General features: G+C 49.0%; 1 protein-coding gene across 1 annotated transcript in view; it reads left to right on the top strand.

Annotated features, from left to right (window-relative positions):
- The first annotated feature begins 251 nt into the window (after positions 1 to 251).
- Positions 252 to 20,843, top strand: part of LOC117867204 (sodium- and chloride-dependent GABA transporter 1-like) — a 45,448-nt gene continuing 24,856 nt past the window's right edge. Inside the window, exons 1-5 of the mRNA XM_034752032.1 lie at positions 252 to 489; positions 7,967 to 8,098; positions 9,075 to 9,175; positions 16,213 to 16,347; positions 20,263 to 20,366. Of these exons, the coding sequence (XP_034607923.1) occupies positions 252 to 489; positions 7,967 to 8,098; positions 9,075 to 9,175; positions 16,213 to 16,347; positions 20,263 to 20,366 (710 nt within the window). The remainder of the gene's footprint in view (positions 490 to 7,966; positions 8,099 to 9,074; positions 9,176 to 16,212; positions 16,348 to 20,262; positions 20,367 to 20,843) is intronic.

The raw sequence follows: 20,843 nt of genomic DNA, 5'->3' as shown, positions 1-20,843 counted from the left end.
TGCAGAGAAGTTTGCATGACTTGCTGAAGGCTGCACAACGAGTCCGTCTATGAGCGTTCAGGAGGATGTGGCTCATAGTCCTATGTCCCTATCCCACTGTTTTGGGCAAAGAGCAACTTCCCCCTCTACTTTCTCCTCAGAGGTACCAGCAGGAGCTTTGTCCAACCCACCGGTCCCATTTAATCTGAGATCAGCTGGGACTGAGAGTGTCATTCCCGTCCCTCCAACCCATGCAGTAACTGTAAGCAGCGATGAGGAAGATTGACAACACGTCTGTGGAGCTCAATTCGCCCTCCGAGGAGAAGCAGGCAGCCACTGAGGAATTTGAGCCAATCGCCCAAGGAGATAGGAGCACCAAGAAGATGAAGGAGCTCCCAGACAGAGGTTCTTGGAAGGGCAAATTTGACTTCTTGCTGTCCTGCGTGGGCTACGCCATTGGGCTAGGAAATGTCTGGCGGTTTCCATATCTCTGTGGCAAGAATGGAGGAGGTGAGCATAGAATGCTAAACACATGTTTTCCTTTATATCAGCCTGTAACAATGCGATTCTGGCGGGACCCAACTGAGAGTACCAATTCAGTCCAAATTGCTTTAAACAGGGCAGTTACAGCCCTAGGCTGGGGTTTTTCCACCTCTAAGGCAAACTAAACCAGCCAGACAAAGAGGACTTTGGTCTCACCCCACTGGCTAACCACAAGTCACACAAGCAATTCCCTTAGACCCTCCAGTTTCCCAGTATCACCACCAGTGCCACTTGTTATGGGGACAAATGGTTATGAAAACCAATACCCCATTAAAAAAAAAGGATTCTCATGATCCCAAAGGATCAAGCCCCAGACCCAGGTCAATATACAATCAGATCTTACCCACAAATCACACTGTTGCCAATCCTTTAGAATCTAAAATCTAAAGGTTTATTCATAAAAGGAAAAAGATATAGATGAGAGCTAGAATTGGTTAAATGGAATCAATTACATACAGTAATGGCAAAGTTCTTGGTTCAGGCTTGTAGCAGTGATGAAATAAACTGCAGGTTTAAAATCAAGTCTCTGGAGTACATCCACAGCTGGGATGGGTCATCAGTCCTTTGTGTAGAGCTTCCATTCATAGCAAAGTCCTTTGTGTAGAGCTTCTTACCTCCAGAGGTAAGAAGCAGGATTGAAGACAAGATGGAGACAAGGCATCAGCCTTTTATAGTCTTTTCCAGGTGTAAGAACACCTCTTTTTACAAGATTTGGTGGCACTACAGGACTTTGGTTACAACCAACCAAATAACGTCACACAGCCTCCATCCAAGGGTGTAGTTAGTGCTTTGAAATTTGTCTGCACACTGACTGATTCTTTTCCCTCCCGTCCTACCCTCAGTGAACCCACAATTCACCATGTCAGATATACTGAGGCAGCATAAGCCAATTGCCAGTTGAGATCAGGAAGAAATCATAGTAATGCTTTGCATTTCCATACAGCAGAGCCTTTCAGCCACGGATGGATCGTAGGGGCATGAATGAGTTAAGCCTCACAACAGGGCTGTGAGAGAAGTTAGTATTACTATCCCCATTTTACAGGTGAAGAAACTGAGGTACAGAGAGGTTAAGTGACTTAACAATGATCGCTGAGGAATTCTGTGGCATAGAGCCCTTCTCTTCATGTATCCAGTGTCTTGCTAAGTGCTATCACTTCTTACTCTTCAATTCCACTAAAATCCCGCTTTTCCTCACTGCCCCCTTGGCATCACCTTGGTCATCTCTTAAAGTGTGTGAGAGTGATGGTCTGATGGAAGCAGGGCACTGGAGTAGGAATCAAGGGAACTGGATTCAATTCCCCGCTCAGCCACAGACTCCTGTGACTTTGGCAAGTCACTTAATCTACCCTGTGCCTCCATTCAGTCTCTATAAACTGGGGCTATTTGTACTAGCCGGGCTCACAGGGATAAAATCCATCACTGATTGAGGCACTAAGATATTCCAGTGATAGTGGTCATAGAAGTACCCAGATGGCCTTGATTTTCTGTAGTCCTCTCCTCCCTCCCCACCATTTTGTCAAAGCTCTAATGTCACCTTCCTCTCTCACGGCTTCATCCGTGTCACTCACTTTCTCCACTTGTCTCACTGGCTTCCAATCCCTTACCATGTCCAGGTCAAACTACTCCTCCTCACCTCCAACTCTACCAATAATCTCAGCTCCAGCTGTCACTAGGTTCACATTTCCTCCTACTTCCTTCCCCACCCTCTTCACTTCCCCCACTCCATCTTCTTTTCCCAGTCTTGATTTCCCCACTCCAGTCATGCTGCCCCCTGTGCTTGAAAAGCCTTCCCTTCCTAGGCCACCAGTCTTCTTTTCCCTCTCCTTTAAATTCCTCCTAAAAACTCACTTCCTCTCTGACCTGCTGTAGTAGGTCCTAGCCGGGGCTCGACCCTTCCGGGCAGGAGGGGAGCCACACCGACTCACTACTGGGGAACAAGCAGTTAATTAGTCCCGAAACTCCGGCTCTTTGGTGCAGAGTCGGAGCAACCACAGTAAAGCTCAGGCCCTTGACTGCAGGGGGGCTGAGCGAGCAAATAGTTCAAAGCCCAGGCCCTGGATCGGGGCGGGGCAAACACAGTTAGCTCAGACCCTTGTTTGCAGGGGCTGAGCGGGCAAATAGTTCAAAGTCCCAGGCCCTGGATCAGGGCGGGGCAAACACAGGTAAGCTCAGGCCCTTGTTTGCAGGGGGGCTGAGCGAGCAAATAGTTCAAAGCCCAGGCCCTGGATCAGGGCGGGGCAAACACAGTTAAGCTCAGGTCCTTGTTTGCAGGGAGCTGAGCCAGCAAGCAGTTCAGAGCCCAGGCCCTGGATCAGGGCGGGGCAAACACAGGTAAGCTCAGGCCCTTGTTGGCAGGGGCTGAGCGAGCAAATAGTTCAGAGCCCAGGCAAGGCACGCCTAGGCTTTCTGTAGCCGAGTGTTGGGTGAGGGGGATGCCTGCCACCCGTGAGCGGGGGTGGCAGGGGGGAACGCAGGCCCACCCACTCCACTGCGTTCCAACCCGGGGCCCTAGCAGCGGTTACTGCCGCTGCTGGTCAGTGGGGTATCCAGACCGCAACACACTGACATTGGCTCACATTCAGTTGCAGCCGGACCGGGGTCGGCTACCCCCGGGCCACTTCCGTGATCCCCCTCAGAGCCTACCCCGTTCGTCGCGCCGGGCTCAGGCCAGTCCACCTGCATGGGCTCCTCTCGGCCAGGGCTCGGTGGCAGGTCCGGTAGCTCTGCCGGGAAGTCAGGCCAACGGTCCTCAGGTGGCTCCTCTGGGTAGCAGCAGGGCCGGAGGGGTTCGGGTACAGTCTCACCCTCGGGGTTGGTGGGGTGAGGCTCCCAGGGATTCTCCCAGTGACGGGAGCGGACGGGCTCCGGTGGCTCCTCCTCGTAGTGTGCCCGGGGTAGCTCGGGCCAGCTAGGGTCCAGGCCTCGGTCTTCGGCGGTCTCCTGGCCGGGAGCTCCCGGCCACACGTCTGCTCCCTGCCGTGGCTGGCCGCCGACTGAGCTCTGGCGGTCGGCCTTTATACTTCCTGTCCCGCCCCTTGACTTCCGGGGGGCGGGGACAGGCGGTGGTGGTCCCACCCACTCTGGTGCCTGCACGCGGGCTCCCTCTTCCGGGCAGGAGGGGAGCCACACCGACTCACTACACCTGCTTGTCCTTCTCATGAGCTCTCTCTCCCACCGCTTCCTTACTGTACTGTTGTCCCATGTCTGATATTGCCTTTGTGTTTCATCTAGTTTGCATGTTGGGAAAAGAGACCCGTCCAACTGATCATAGGTGTCCTGACTCCCTGTCCCCTACACTAACCACTAGACAATACTCTGCCCATGAAATTCCACCACAGCACATTATCAAATCATAGAAATGTAGGGCTGGAAAGGACCTCAAGAGGTCATCTAGTGCAGGGGTTTCTCAACCTTTTTCTTTCTGAGGCCCCTCCCAACATGCTATCAAAATTCCATGGCCCAGCTGTGCCACAACTGTTTTTCTGCATATAAAAGCCAGGGCTGGCATCAAGGGATAGCAAGTGGGGCAATTGCCCGGGGCCCCACACCACAGTGGAGACCACAAAGCTAAGTTGCTCAGGCTTTGGCTTCAGCCCCTGGTGGTGGGGCTCAGAGCCCCTGGCTGCAGTCCTGAACAGCGGGGCTTTGGCTTTCTGCCCTGGGCCCTAGGAAGTCTACCACCAGCCATGCTTGGCAGACCCCCTGAAACCTGTCTGTGCCCCCCCCCCCCAGGTGGCCCCGGACCTCTGGTTGAGAACCAATGGTCTAGTGCAACCCCTTGCACCAAGGCAGAACCAAGTAAACCTAGACCATCCCTGACAGGTCTTTGTCTAACCTGTTCTTAGACAAACTCCAAAGATGGGGATTCCACAACCTCCCCTGGAAGTCTATTCCAGTGCTTAACTACCCTTATAGTTAGAAAGTTTTCCTAATAGCTAACCTAACACAATTAGGTGCGCTATGAGCTTTTACAGCTTCCTCTGAAGTATCAGGCACTGACTACTGTTGGCAACCAGGTGAGGTGGCCCAGGTGTCTCTCCCTTCTGTTCCTATTTTCTTACATCAATTCATAAGGAATAACGGTTTTATGGGGAAGTTCTGAGAGACGGGAGAGGTGGCTTTTTTGCTGGCTCTGCCACACAGTAGGTGCATGATCTCAGACAAGTCAGGGCACCTCAGCATGGCTGTTTCTTCATAACTAAATTGGAGATAATAATAGATACCTCAGGGGTGTTATGAGGCTAAAATAATTCCTCTCTGGAAAACATGCTGAGCCCTGAGGGGGGGAGTGCCAAGTGCTATTGTTAGTGTTACAAATCCAGCACTATATGATCTCTAACACAGCAGGGGCAGGGACGCAGAGCAATCCAGCAGGATGTTCAGAAAATGCTGGATGAGCCTAGCAAATTTGCCAGTTGCCATAAGAACTGTTGCTCTCGGAAAATGTAAAGTTGTGCGCTGTGCCTGCGTACTTTCAAGGCCCCATGCTGCTGGTCCATGCACGCTGTTCCATTGCTGTCTACATCAGTCACTCCTCTGGTCCTCTTCCAGTCTGGCTGCCAACAAGCAACTGTTTCTGCAGCCTGCCACAGTGAGCATGAAAATAAGCAGGCAAAGGGACACACAAAGCACTGCTCACAGCCAATTGAAAGCAGAGAGGAAGGGTCAGTCAGCATCTGACTCAGAACCAGGTAGGCAACGCCTCCCCCGCCGAGGCTGAGGCACCTCCACTGCTGAGCAGACAGTGGGGTGGAACTCCAATTATATATCCGCATGTGCAATGTTGAAAGCGAAGTTGTGTGGGCTGCTTCCATTACACACAGGCAAATTGAACAGAATGACAATATTGTCGTTTCACTTACTGCTGTCATATCGGATTAACCCCCAGTCGATTTAATCTGTATTGTAATCAGGGATACAGAGAGGGTGAGATTCACCCCAGGTGGACAGACCCTTAGCACTCAATGTAGCTCAGTAGGTCCTAACAATTGTCTGATGAGAAATTTAGACTGTGCATACCTGATAGTGAATGTTTCTTTAACTGCTTATGACTGGCACTTGACCTTGATTAAGGCTACAAGCAAAAACATATTGGTGCTTTTATATCCTGGTAATTAACTAGTGGGCAGTGGTGGCCATTTTATTTACTAATTAGTAGTAGTATTTGTTTGTATCACATTAGTGCCTAGAGGCTCCAACCAAGATTGGGGCTGCATTGTGCCAGGTGCGGTACAAACCCGGTCCCTGTTCCAAAGAGCTAAATCTAAATAGAGAAGGCAAACAAGGCAAGGGGAATAAGGAAAGATTATTTTCATCCCCAAGAGACTGACTTGCCCCAGATCACACTGGAACGGAACCCAGATCTCCTGAGTCCCACCCCTGTTTTTGTGCTCAAAATTCAGTGAGCTCATTTTTAGTTCTACCAACATTTCTCCAAATCATTTCAGCCCAGGGTGTAATTTTCCTCCCAGAATGTTATAATAGGGTGGCCAATGACGCATCCCCAGAATACAGGACATCGCCTTGTTTGTCTCCACCCCTTCCTGTGTGACCCTGCCCCAGCCTGCGTGACCTCACACACTGCAGGGGCGGAGCAGCACACTGCACAATGGTGTCCTCTGTGCGTGATACTGGTTTTATATCAGTACCGGACAGGGGACAAACCATACAAAAACTGGATGGTCCGGCTGAAAACCAAGCAAATGGCCTGCCTGTGTCATAAGCGTCAGATTATAGAGGCCTTCCTCAGCTGGTGGCCCCACCGTGGCTATGTAATTTCAGACAGACCAGTCTGGATTTGAATTTCCCCCCAATACAAGGGGTGTTTGTATCTGCTGATCTAGGTCAGTCCATCACAGAGAGAGGAATGTAAGCCCTGTAGGGCAGGGACCACTTGTTGTTACCTGTGTGTGTAGCACCTTCCCCAGCAGGGCCCTGATCATGGTTGGTGCATGTCTAGGATCTACAACAACATAAATAAATACTAATAGCCTTGGAGATTGGATCAGACCTTTCCCAAAGTTCTTGGAAGGCTTGACTCTGATTTCTGGCTTGCGGGCGTCCATTGCTAGCTAGAATGCTGTAGAGGGTGCTGATTGGCACATTTCTATGACAGCGTTGGAGAATTTTTTTTAAGTCAAGATGTTGAATATAAGCCGGCACTTTTTGCCAGCTGGGAGTTCAATCTCACAGCCGTCAAGCTGCTTGCCCGCAGCACACTGACCGTGTCCCCCTGCCACCTGCTTCCAACTTATGTTCCTGAATCACTGCTCTAGACCCATGTAAAGGAGCTTGAAGCCAAATTCCCCCTGTGGGGCTCAGCTGTCTATCCAGCTCCCATTGGGCCTCAGCTGTTTTACCCACTGACTCAGCAGTCCTGACTGATGTGATGTGCCTCTGCAGAGCCATCCCTAGTGGTTTGATGGAGCCCAATACTGTCAGAGATGGACCCAGCCACAGTGATCCATGATTTCAGGTTGTCCAGGCTTGATTATTGCAAACCCCTATACCTGAGACTGAAGATGCAAATTCGGGGGAGGAGGGAGAAACCAGCTAATCCAGAACGCAGCAGCCCTCTGCTGAGTGACCCTGGGAGGTGGGAGTGTATCACTGCAGTGCTCCAGTCATGTCACTCCCTCCTCGTTAAACAGAGTGCCCATTCAAAGTCATGGTGCAAATCTTCAGAGCTCAGGGGGTTGGGTCTGAGGTAGCTGAGCAACCACCACTCTCTCCACAATCAGGACCCTCTGTGACAGCATCCATCCTAAGGACAATGGAGCTCTCTACAACCTGTATTAGACCTGCGAAAGCTGGAGTCTGAGCTTTCCCAACAGCCATCCTATGGCAGCAGAACTGCCTTCCTCAAGAAATCCGACTGACCTCAAATCTCGCTGCCGGCGGGTCCAGCTGCAAGACCCAGCTGGTTTGCCCTAGCTTTTCTGCAACAATAACATAATAGCTAACAAATGAACTAATGGCTAATGCCAAAGACTCCTGTCTGCTGTTGGGCTGGTGGGGAGAGAGAGAACAAATTGCCCATGAACTACTAGTTCCTTTTTCTGTTTTCCGGCTTGGTCTCATTTATCACATTTGATCAGTGTGGTATAAATATCTAGACCGATAAGTCAGATCAGCACATGGGTGATGGGGCAGAGGGTGATGGGGATGTGAGAAGGAAGAAGTGATAGAGAAAGATACAGTCCAAATAGTAATTGAACAGCCACCATGGAACAACCCTTGTTCACTATCGAACAGGGGGATCAAAGCTGGGGGTGGCATCCGAGCTTGAGAACTGGAGCTGGAACAGAGCATTGGGACTGCAACGTGAGCCCAGGGATTTGTGCAGTAATTGTGAGCTGAGCTTTACACTTCTTGGGGAGAAGAGGTGGCCAGGACCCCAAAAAATCTTGTGGTGATGAGACCTTGCAGCTGCTTGTTCTTCCAGGGGCCTTCTTGATTCCCTATTTTCTGACGCTGGTGTTTGCTGGGATTCCTCTCTTCCTGCTGGAGACAGCTCTCGGCCAGTATACCTCTGTTGGCGGATTGGGGGTCTGGAAATTAGCGCCCATGTTCAAAGGTACTGTACTGTAAGTCCATGATGCTGATGCCATATATCTAGCTTTACAGCTGAAACCATTTACTGGAATGGGAAGCAACACCTCAGGGACTGGGACATAAGCCCTTGGGGAATGGGTGGTGAGTCCCTGGAGACTGTTATATCTGATCTATGGTGTTTGCAGGGTCCCCTTCACCATGGTGTCTAGGCATCAGCAACACTCCAGCTCTCTGTTTGAATAACCTTTGATAGTGACAAAACACTCAGGTAGACAACGCTGCCTTGATGGAGGCAAACGACTGAACGGAGCCACCTGGCACATCAGGATTGTACTTAAAATGAGATGCAGGAAGTTGGTGGGGAGGACTGTGCTACTCTGTACCAGCAGAACCCTGTTTACTGTACACTAGAAGGTTGGCTCTCCCCCAGTTGGGTGTAAACCTGTTGTTGTTGTGTTCACAGTAACAACATATGAAAGGCTAGTGGTGAATTAAAATAAGTGTTTTTATTAAGAGAGATTTCAGAGTAACAGCCGTGTTAGTCTGTATCCGCAAAAAGAAGAACAGGAGTACTTGTGGCACCTTAGAGACTAACAAATTTATTAGAGCATAAGCTTTCGTGGACTACAGCCCACTTCTTCAGAGACACAGCTGGTTCCCCCTCTTTGGTTTTCACAGAGCTCCACACATACAACTCTGCTAGCAGGGTACTGAAAGACACCACCATTCAATCTTTGAAACATGGGAGAGAGGCATAACATCCAAACAAGCCTTCATTGGCTGATCAGTGAACTTGAGGCAACGTGCACTGTCACTTACTGATCTCTGTGAGATGATTCACATTTCCTAGGTGTACAAACCTTCGCCTCACCTCTGTGCAGTCACTTCTCGACTTGCCGTCCCCACTTCAGCACAGGAGGCTCGTATCCATCTGCTCAATACAGCTCCATAGACTTTGGATGGCTTGTGTTGAGCGTGCTCTGTTTCTTCTCTTCTAGGAGTGGGCCTGGCCGCTGTGGTTCTCTCGTTCTGGCTGAATGTCTATTACATTGTCATCATTGCCTGGGCACTGTACTATCTCTTCAACTCTTTCACTGCGGTGAGTTTCAGCCATTTCTATAAACCCTTAATTGGCTCTGTGTAAATTTGGCAGTTCCTGTTTCTCTCGTGAAATGTGGAGTTTAACATAATCCTTGCTGTTTGTGCCATGAAATATACAACATACAGTTTACAGATTGTGCAAAGGGGCTTGCTTAATGTTGCTGCTGGATCTGTTGCTGAGACAGCCTATGACATCAACTGTTCTGCATTACGGTGTGTGCTGTGTTCTTTTAGGGGATATGTTCCCATTAGAAATCTTAGAAATCTGTCCCTCTGCCCCACAGCCATTCACATTCTCCTTTCTGTCTATCATAGTCAGAGAGCACCAGTCACGGTAATAGCGACGTATTTCTAAAATGGCTTCTTCATGAGATTGTCTCATTACCATGGGCTTGGTTAATTAGATCCCATTTACGCTGCTCCCACTCCATTGATTGCAGTGGAAAAGCACTTAAGCACATGCTTACATCTATCCCCTAAACCGGACAGCATTTAAGCAAATGACTTCTAGCATAGGCTTAAGTCCCATTGACTGCAACGGGATGCTTTCCTGAATCGGGGCCTTGTGCCAGTGTATACGAGATCAGAATGGAGCCTCAAGTCTGAAGTACATTTCTTCACAACTGAACCATTCTTATCAATCTAAAGGCTGAGAAGAGCTCCCTTAGCAATCCATAGACATAAAGATATGTAATTCCATGGGTCCTGTGGGATTCTATTTCGTTTAGACCCGCCTGCTAAAATGCTGTGCATGTACCATCGTTCAGTCCAGCTTCAGTTTTTATTTGATTATGTTTTCCAGCATCTGTGAAGCCATTTGTCAAAATGTTCTTATGTGTGTAGTCTCCAGTGCTTTCCGAACACCTGCAGTATTTGTTGCTCTCTCTTAACCCCACAATAGCAATTTGTACAAGTGTCAGTTGTTGTGGTCCAGGTAGATCACCTACATATTCCTGAACAAGACTTTACAACACGAGAAGGCAAACTATGTCCCTCAGGCTGGATCCGTCCCATCAGGGCTTTCAATCTGGCCCGTGGGATTGCCAGCCCAGTGGTGCTGCAGGGCTAAGGCAGGCTCCCTGCCTGCCCTGGCCCCACCCCGCTCCTGGAAGTGGCCGGAAACGCGTCTCTGCAGCCCCTGAGGGAGGGGAGTAGCAGAGGGCTCTGAGCGCTGCCCTCGCCTGCAGGCACCGCCTCTCGCAGCTCCCATTGGCCAGGAACGAGGAACCGCGGCCAATGGGAGCTTTGGGGGTGGTAGCCACAGGCAAGGGCAGCGTGTGGTGGAGCTGCCTGCCCCATCCCCAGGAGCCACTGCCAGACATGCTGGCCACTTCCGGGAGTGGCGCAGGGCCAGGGCAGGCTGGGGGCCTGCCTTAGCCCTGCTGTGTGCTGCTGTCATCCTGGAGCCGCTTGAGGTAAGCGGTGTCGGGCTGGATCCTGGGCTCCGAACCAGTAGCATAGCTGGGCGGGAGCGGGGCAGCGGCCACTACCCCACTGAGCACAAATGGCGCCTTTTAAATTTTACTCACCCAGGAGTGGGGGGGAAAAAAAAGGTGCCACCCGCTGCGGCGCTTTTATTGATGGGGCGGCGCTCCAGGTCTTCGGTGGCGAGACCTTCACTCACTCCAGGTGTCTTTGGCGGAACTGAAGTTTCATCGACGAAATGCCGCTAAAGACCTGTGGAGCGAGTGAAGGTCATGCTGCTGAGGTGCCACCGAAGACCCAGAGCACTGCCCCATCAGTAAAAGCGCCACAGTTGGTGGCGCCTTTTTTCCCCCTGCTCCCCCTCTTCCCTCTACCTGGCGAGGCCACTGCTCCGAACCCCTCCTGCACCCCAACCCCCTGCCCTGAGCCCCCTTCTGCACTCCTCCTCTGAATCCCAGCCCCTTGCCCTGAGCCCCTTCCTGCATACCACACCCCCTCCCACACCCTGCACTCCCTCCCGCACCCCAGCCCTCTGCCCCAGCCCTACATTCATGGCCCTGCATACAATTTCCCCACCCAGATCATAAAATCAGAATATCAGGGTTGGAAGGGACCTCAGGAGGTCATCTAGTCTAACCCCCTGCTCAAAGCAGGACCAATTCCCAACTAAATCATCCCAGCCAGGGCTTTGGCAAGCCTGACCTTAAAAACCTCTAAGGAAGGAGATTCCACCACCTCCCTAGGTAACACATTCCAGTGCTTCACCACCCTCCTAGTGAAAAAGTTTTTCCTAATATCCAACCTAACCCTCCCCAACTGCAACTTGAGACCATTACTCCTTGTTCTGTCATCAGGTACCACTGAGAACAGTCTAGATCCATCCTCTTTGGAACCCCCTTTCAGGTAGTTGAAAGCAGCTATCAAATCCCCCCTCATTCTTCTCTTCTGCAGACTAAACAATCCCAGTTCCCTCAGCCTCTCCTCATAAGTCATGTGCTCCAGCCCCCTAATCATTTTTGTTGCCCACCGCTGGACTCTTTCCAATTTTTCCACATCCTTCTTGTAGTGTGGGGCCCAAAACTGGACACAGTACTCCAGATGAGGCCTCACCAATGTCGCATAGAGGGGAATGATCACGTCCCTTGATCTGCTGGCAATGCCCCTACTTATACAGCCCAGAATGTCGTTAGCCTTCTTGGCAACAAGGATACACTGTTGACTCATATCCAGCTTCTTGTCCACTGTAACCCCTAGGTCCTTTTCTGCAGAACTGCTTCCTAGCCATTCAGTCCCTAGTCTGTAACAGTGCATGGGATTCTTCCATCCTAAGTGCAGGACTCTGCACTTGTCCTTGTTGAACCTCATCAGGTTTCTTTTGGCCCAATCCTCTAATTTGTCTAGGTCCCTCTGTATCCTGTCCCTACCCTCCAGCGTATCTACCACTCCTCCCAGTTTAGTGTCATCTGCAAACTTGCTGAGAGTGCAGTCCACGCCATTCTCCAGATCATTAATGAAGATATTGAACAAAACCAGCCCCAGGACCGACCCCTGGGGCACTCCACTTGAACCGGATGCCAACTAGACATGGAGCCGTTGATCACTACCCGCTGAGCCCGACGATCTAGGCAGCTTTCTATCCACCTTATAGTCCATTCATCCAGCCCATACTTCTTTAACTTGCTGGCAAGAATACTGTGGGAGACTGTATCAAAAGCTTTGCTAAAGTCAAGGAATAACACATCCACTGCTTTCCCCTCATCCACAGAGTCAGTTATCTCCTCATAGAAGGCAATTAGGTTAGTCAGACATGACTTGCCCTTGGTGAATCCATGCTGATTGTTCCCGATCACTTTCCTCTCCTCTACATGCGTCAGAATTGATTCCTTGAGGACCTGCTCCATGATTTTTCCAGGGACTGAGGTGAGGCTGACTGGCCTGTAGTTCCCTGGATCCTCCTTCTTCCCTTTTTTAAAGATGGGCACTACATTAGCCTTTTTCCAGTCATCCGGGACCTCCCCCGATCGCCATGAGTTTTCAAAGGTAATGGCCAATGGCTCTGCAATCACATCTGCCAACTCCTTTAGCACCCTCGGATGCAGCGCATCTGGCCCCATGGACTTGTGCTCGACCAGTTTTTCTAAATAGTCCCGAACCAATTCTTTCTCAACAGAGGGCTGGTCACCTTCTCCCCATACTGTGCTGCCCAGTGCAGCAGTCTGGAAGCTGACCTTGTTCGTGAAGACAGAGGCAAAAAAATCATTGAGTACATTAGCTTTTTCCACGTCCTCTGTTAGTAGGTTGCCTCCCTCATTCAGTAAGGGGCCACACTTTCCTTGACTTTCTTCCTGTTGCTAACATACCTGAAGATACCCTTCTTGTTACTCTTAACATCTCTTGCTAGCTGCAACTCCAAGTGTGATTTGGCCTTCCTGATTTCACTCCTGCATGCCTGAGCAATATTTTTATACTCCTTCCTGGTCATTTGTCTAATCTTCCACTTCTTGTAAGCTTCTTTTTTGCGTTTAAGGTCAACAAGAATTTCACTGTTAAGCCAAGCTGGTCCCCTGCCATATTTACTGTTCTTTTTACACATTGGGATGTTTTTTTCCTGCAACCTCAATAAGGATTCTTTAAAATATAGCCAGCTCTCCTGGACTCCTTTCCCCCTCATGTTATTCTCCCAGAGGATCCTGCCCATCTGTTCCCTGAGGGAGTCAAAGTCTGCTTTTCTGAAGTCCAGGGTCCGTATTCTGCTGCTCTCCTTTCTTCCTTGTGTCCAGATCCTGAATTCGACCATCTCCTGGTCACTGCCTCCCAGATTCCCATCCACTTTTGTTTCCCCTACTAATTCTCGGGCCAAAATGTTTGCCCACCCCTGCTTTACAACCACAAAAGAAGAGTCTGCACCCAGAGGATGCGTCCCAGCTTTCATCCTGATCCCACTACACCTTGGAACTGGACTTTGGGAGTTCAGTCAATGCTGCCTACGCACCTAGGCAGTACAGACATGACCAATAAAGCTGATCATTATGTGCCTCAATGTAGAAGATCGGTGATTTGATTCAAGGAGCTCAGTTATCAGAGCTACACCATCAGTTTCTTTAAATTAAGTGGAGATGGGTCTGAATCAAAATCTCAGACTGGAGGATCCCCAAAATTTGGGTCAAGGGGGTGTTAAATCAGATCCCTGTCTGAATTTTGCAGCTTGGGCCCACCTCTAGAGTAAGATAAAGTGGGACAAAAATAAACAAATACCATGCAATCCCCCACCCCTGCCACACCAGAAACTCCTTAATCATAGTTCTACCTGGAGCTATTCCTCCCTGGGATCGCGCCACTGAAGTCAATAGACCAGGGATGAATATGGTCAGTTGCCTCAGGCTCCCAGGACTCTGGCTGTGGGGCTATAAAATTGTACTGTAGATGTTTGGACTCAGGCTGGAACTTGGGCCCTGAGACCCTCCTGCCTTCTGGGGTCTCAGAGCCCAGGTTCCAGCCCAAGCCCAAATATCTACACTGCTATTTTTAGCCACACATGAACCTGACTCAACTGAGCATCAGGGACCTGACTCAATTGACCCAGGCTCTGAGACTCAGTGCTGTGGGTTTTTCATTGCAGTGTAGACATGCCCTAACACACCAAGTCAGTAAAGCACATGCTAAATCAGCCATTATTTGTAATAGGACCTAAGTGGGTGTTTAACTGCTTTGCTGAATAGGGAGGAACGTGAGCACACACAGAAGTGCTTTGCTGAATTGGGGCCTTAATCCTGACATTCAAGTGCAATACAGATTGGTTTTTTAATCGTATAAATCTAGTTACAAATAATATTTCAAACTCAAGCCATATGTTTATTTTTTGCTCAATAAATCAAACCATTAGTTGCAGGTGAGGCTAACAAAAAGCTACAGTTACACCTCTACCCCGATATAACGCGACCCGATATAACATGAATTCGGATATAACGCGGTAAAGCAGCACTCCGGGGTGCGGGGCTGTGCGCGCTCCAGCGTCTCAAAGCAAGTTTGATATAATGTGGTTTCACCTATAACACGGTAAGATTTTTTGGCTCCCGAGGACAGCATTATATAGGAGTAGAGGTGTACTATAAATATGCTATCCCTCAACCAATGAATTTTTGAGATCTAATGATGAAAAGCAACATGAGAGTGCCTGGTTTAATTAATAGCTATTAATTAGTGACAAGCAATTTTAAATACTTAATATTTAAGCAATTAATGTCATTTTATTAAGGTTTTAGTATTGCCCTAATCATAGCCTGATATTATTTCAAGGAGTACTTTGCCTGTAATTAGGGTTTACTGTGTTGCAAGGAAGAATTGGAGTGTGTGCCATTAAATTCTTTACCTTTCACAGTGGTAAAAATTGCCACAGGAGTTACGGTATTCTAAGCATAGAGAATACTTCTTAACCGTAGCATCTCCAGACTGAATATTGAACTTTCAGACTTTTGGAAAGATTTAAGCCAAGCTTTTAAAAAATGACATTCAAAGCCCAACTTGAAACACCATAAAGGGGACTTTGCCCCTCCCTGAGTACCCGCTCTCTGAAACTCAGGTCATTTTAGGGGATCAGAAATTGAGCATCCAGAATCACTGGTCTCTTTTCACCTCGTACTTTGAGTTTTGAGGATGACCCTCGAAATAGAAACATAATAACATATTGTTATTTCCTAGTGTATAACATTACAGACCAATACCATAAAAAAGAAACACCTGAGAAATTGCTTAGTTTGGTAAAATGGTGCTACTGGGATATATTATGTAGGATGTAACTTGGAGTAATGGGATGATATTAAGAAAAGAGTAATCTAGACTGAATGTCAGGAAAAAAAATCTTCAGGCAAACTAACATTACTTGAATCATTTAAATAAAGAAAGACTTCTTTGGCCCAAATTCATCACTTGTGCAATTCCACTGCTTTCGGTGCAGTTACACCAGGCTCTAATTTCTGTGATCAGTAAAGCCTCTTGTTGTTAGTAGAAGAAACCCCCAATATTCAGAAATATTACTTGAAGAGAAACATAACACAGAATCTGCAAGAAAAGTGTCAACCAGTTTCTTACAAAAGAGCCATTAGCCCTCAATTTAAACTTCATGGAGGCCATGTCCTTCCCTAATTATCAGTCTTGGCAGGAAGAACTAACACACTTAGGGCATGTCTGCACTTACCGTGGATCGACACTGCGGTGATCGATCCATGGGGGGTTGAGTTAGTGGGTCTAGTGAAGACTCGCTAAATCGACCAGAGATCGCTCTCCCATTGACTCTGGTACTCAACCAGAACAAGAAGCATAAGGAAAGTCTACTGGAGAGTTTCTTCTGTCAACCCAGCACGGTGTAGACACCGCAATAAGTCGATCTAAGCTACGTCGACTCCAGCTACGTTATTCACATTGTTGGAGTTGCACAACTTAGGTTAACTTATTCCTGTAGTGTAGACCTGCCCTTAGAGCCCAGTTCACTTCTCATTTACACCAGTGCAAATCAGGAGTAAACCCACTGAAGCTAGGAGAATCAAATCACTGCTGTAGCTCTGACTGTGAGTGCCTCACTACACAACTAACATCTCCTTTTGTCTCTCTCAGGTTGTGTATTTCTCAGCCACCTACCCTTACTTCATGTTAATTATTCTTTTCTTCCGTGGAGTCACTCTACCAGGAGCCAAGGAGGGAATTCTCTTTTACATCACACCAGACTTCAGTAAACTCTCTAAGTCTGAGGTGGGTCCTGCAATGTTTAAAGCTTTTACACTGCTGTATTCAAGTTCCTTGGCACTATGAACATTTCAAGTTTCTCTCATAACCAAAAAACCTCCCAAGAATCCCAGAAGCCACAGTCTTCACAGTCAGAGACAAAACTAGGCCAGATTCACAACTGGTGTAGATCAGTGGCACTCCATGGAAATCCTGTAGTATTATCAATGGAGCGATGCTGATTTACACCAACTGCAGACGTGCCCCTCTGACATGCAGATGCTCCATTACACTGATTATTCTAGGGGTAACTATTTGGGTTGGACAGTGCAGTCCTATGTAGAGGAGGCAATGGAACCCTATATTGCCCATACCTGCAATGCTAGATGTAGGTACGAGTTCAGCGTTAGACATAGCTGTTATTTTAGGTGGAAGTGTTTAAATGGCAAGTGATAGCCATATACTGTTTGCCTTGCTCAATGGGAAGCCCAGTGCAGTAGAGATGCTTGAGAAGGCAAGTTTCTCTCTGTTATAGAGTAACAATTCCTTAGCGGTCTGTGAGGTCGCTGGTCATGCACAAGTGATGACAACTGAATAGTCCTGATTGTCTAGAGCTCCCAGTGATCCCTCTTTGTAGGAACCACTGCACTGTAACAGTATTGCCAACCCATGAGTAAGGCTTCCCGCAAAAAATTACAAGATTGGTTTAAACATCATGCCATATATATAACAAAAACACCTTCTGTGGTCTTTTTATTAGCCCACTGGGTTTTGGGCCTTTAAGTTACACAGGGGGCACATTTTCCAGCTTTTCTCTGCAACAATGCAGGCTAGAAACTACAACTTTTAAACAATGAAAGCTGAGATTCTCATGTAATCAGCTGACTCCGGGGGCTGGGGCTTTAAGAAAACACACCAGCTATGGTGAGACTTGTGATAAAAGACGAGTGTTGGCACTCCTGCTCTAAGTACAGATCTTCCGCAGACCCCTTCCCTTCCCCTTGCATTGTGAGGTGGAGAAAATGGTTTAGAATAATTAAGACACAATCTCAGCCCCACCCCCAGTCTCTGACCATTTCTGGAACCAAAACCTGAACCAAAGTATTGTAAAGATTCTGGGATGTTCATTTAGAGCCAGGTTGCAGCTGGCTCTTGGTGTGTCTGTAAGTTGGGGAAGGCACAAGGAGATCTCCTCTTCTTGTGGCTGATGAAAAGCGCTGTATAAGAGCTAGGTATTATTAATGTGCGTCTCCCAAGCACAGGGACTGCTCTCTGCTAGAACCCTCTGGGACATTAGCAACCCCAAAAAGAGCAAAGGCTGTACCTCCCACCTCCTCTCCTCTATTGCTGGCTTGCTTTAGAGAAGGGTGCTTGTTTCATCCTCCCATATGGTGGAGCAGCATGTGCATACCCCAAGTACAAGAGGAATTATGCTTCTGTAACACCAACAGACCCCAGTCATTGGTGGACAGGATTGAACCTGGGGCCTCTGGTGTTTAGTGCATGAGCCTCTACTGCATGAGCTAAATGCCAACTGGCTGTTAGATAAGGCTGTAGAGCAACCTCATTAATCTCTCTCTCTCTAAGTGTTCTCAGTGCCAGGAGGTGGGTGGGTTACTCTTCTATGAAGTAACATGTCTCCACTTGGGACCCCCACCCCCATACAACACAGGCTAGTGTCTTAAAGCGCAATCTGGCCCTTAACAATTTTCTTCCATTACTGTTCATCTCCACCTGTCTCTGTGCTTCTGAGTTCAGGCTGACTCTGGAAGCGCTGAAATATGGGGAGAAAGCTGTTCTCCTGGCATTTCTGGAAGCGGAAAGTAGTGGAAATCAAGTGTAGAAGCCTGTTCTCGTGAGATTTCCAGTCCTGCCTTGCTGGCCCCAGAAGCTCTGGTTAGTTTGGATAAGCAGCCAACCTTTTAGGTGTTTATGTGAAAGGAACCCAAATTTGAAATCATTTGAGGTTCCCTCGTCAGTAGTGCCAGACAAGAGCAGAGCCTGAGGCCTGGTCTATACTACCCGCCTGAATCGGCGGGTAGAAATCGACCTCTCGGGGATCGATTTATCGCGTCCCGTCGGGACGCGACAATCGATCCCCGAATCGGCGCTCTAACTCCACCAGCGGAGGTGGTAGTAAGCGCCGCCGACAAAAAGCGGCAGAAGTCGATTTTGCCGCCGTCCTCACAACGGGGTAAGTCGGCTGTAATACGTCGAATTCAGCTACGCTATTCACGTAGCTGAATTTGCGTATCTTAAATCGACTCCCCCCTGTAGTGTAGATGTACCCTCAGTTGCAGAGTTTAGATCAGAGTTTAGTGCTGAGAGCGAGACGGGAGGTGGGGGAACATGCTAATTAGGGCCCATCGCCAGCACTGATTTTTATTCCTGTTAGTTGCTGTACAAGTCACCTGGGAGTCTTACTGCAGCAGGCTTTTCTGTCCCAGCTAAACAGTGTAGGAATCAATACTGCACAGCCTGAAGGGAATCGTAGGCCTGTGGATAAGGACATTGACATTCGTTTCTGGAGTATGTCAGTGTAGTCCAGAGGTGGGCAAACTACGGCCCGTGGGCCACATCCGGCCCGTGGGACCGTCCTGCCTGGCCCTTGAGCTCCCGGCCAGGGAGGCTAGCCCCCAGCCCCTCCCCCGCAGCCTCAGCTTGCCGTGCTGCCAGCGCTCTGGGCTGCGAGCTCCTGCTGGACAGCGGGGCTGTGAGACTGCATGGCTGGCTCTGGCCGGGGGAGTTGCAGCTGCAGGTGTAATGTATTAAACTGCTCTCAGTAAGAATGTGCTACTGGTAGCAGTTACTGATACATAAGATTGTAAGAAACTGCTATTGTATAAAACTGCTACCTGATGTAGCAAATGCCTACAGGTAGCAGTTTCTTGCATTATAGGGTGTGTGAAACTGCTACATGTAGAAATGTGCTATCTGTAGCAGGTTTCAGAGTAGCAGCCGTGTTAGTCTGTATCCGCAAAAAGAACAGGAGTACTTGTGGAACCTTAGAGACTAACAAATATATTAGAGCATAAGCTTTCGTGGACTACAGCCCACTTCTTCGGATGCCCACTTTTTCGTGGGCTGTAGTCCACGAAAGCTTATGCTCTAATAAATTTGTTAGTCTCTAAGGTGCCACAAGTACTCCTGTTCTTTTTGCTATCTGTAGCAGTTATTGATATGAATAGATTGTAAGAAACTGCTGTTGTAAAAAACTTTAATTTAATACACTACACCAGTCCTGGTGCTCTGAGCAGCATGGTAAGGGTGCTGGGAGTGGGGGGGGTTGGATAAGGGGCTGGGAGTCCCGGAGGCAGTCAGGGGACAGGGAGCAGGGGGCGGTTGGATGGGGCAGAGGTTCTGGAGTGGGGGCGGTCAGGGAATGGGGAACAGAGGGGTTAGATATGCATGGGAATCTTGGGGGGCCTGTCAGGGGGTGGGGATGTGGATAGGGGCTGGGGCAGACAGGGGACAGGGAGCAGGGGGGTTGGGTAGGGGGTGGGGTTCCGGGGGGTGGTGGTTGGCGTGGGTCCTGGAAGTGGGCGATCAGGGAACAAGGAGCGGGGTGGGGGGTTGGTTGGGTCGGAGGTTCTGAGGGGGACAGTCAGGGAGCGGGAAGTGAGAGGGGGCAGATAGGGGGCGGGAGCCAGCCTGTTTGGGGAGGCACAACCTTCCCTACCCGGCCCTCCATACAGTTTTGGAACTCCAATTCGGCCCTCAGGCCAAAAAGTTTGCCCACCCCTGGTGTAGTCTCTTACCTAAAACTACATCAAAATCAACATTTTCACTGTCCCACCTGCCACACTTTCCCTGCTACATGCTTTAGACACGATAAATTATTGTTCAAAGAAGATCTAGAGAGCTAGATGGACAGATTGGATTATGCAGAATGTTCCGACAGTGCTACGGAATACTGAGTCATGGCTTGTTCTTCCTTTGCAGGTCTGGATGGATGCAGCCACACAGATCTTTTTCTCCTATGGACTGGGGTTGGGATCTCTGATTGCCCTGGGAAGCTATAGCTCCTTCCATAACAATGTATACAAGTCAGTATTCTTCAAATACCTCTACAATCAGAAAGACACACAGAGGCAAACTGTGAACCCCTGTGTGACATTGGTAAGCGTTTAGTCACAGGGGTATTCCCATTGCAGTCACCGAGACTACTCCTGCGAGTAACTACTCACCAGTGTGAGGGGTTCACAATCTGGCCCATAGTACCTGATGCTGTACGGTCTGTAATTCACCAGCATGCAACCCTCACCACTGATCCTCATATCTGAAAATCTTCTGGCCACAGGACATCACCAAGTTACCCACCCCACCTCTGACCTTCACCTCTCATGGTCACCTGTCCACAGCATGGTAACATGCCTCCTCATGTAACCCACACACCTTCTGGGTGTGGTGTTCTGTCCCATCTAGTGGCACTGAGGCCACTTAGAGAGAGAGATAAAATGAGCTGCTCTACAGCCTTAGCTAAGAGCCAGTTGGCTTTTAGCTCATGTGGTAGAGGCTCCAGA

Source organism: Trachemys scripta, chromosome 17 (assembly GCF_013100865.1).
Source record: "Trachemys scripta elegans isolate TJP31775 chromosome 17, CAS_Tse_1.0, whole genome shotgun sequence".
NCBI lineage: Eukaryota > Metazoa > Chordata > Testudines > Emydidae > Trachemys > Trachemys scripta.
Note: the sequence above shows the minus strand (reverse complement) of the source record. Positions and strands in the feature narration are given on the sequence as shown.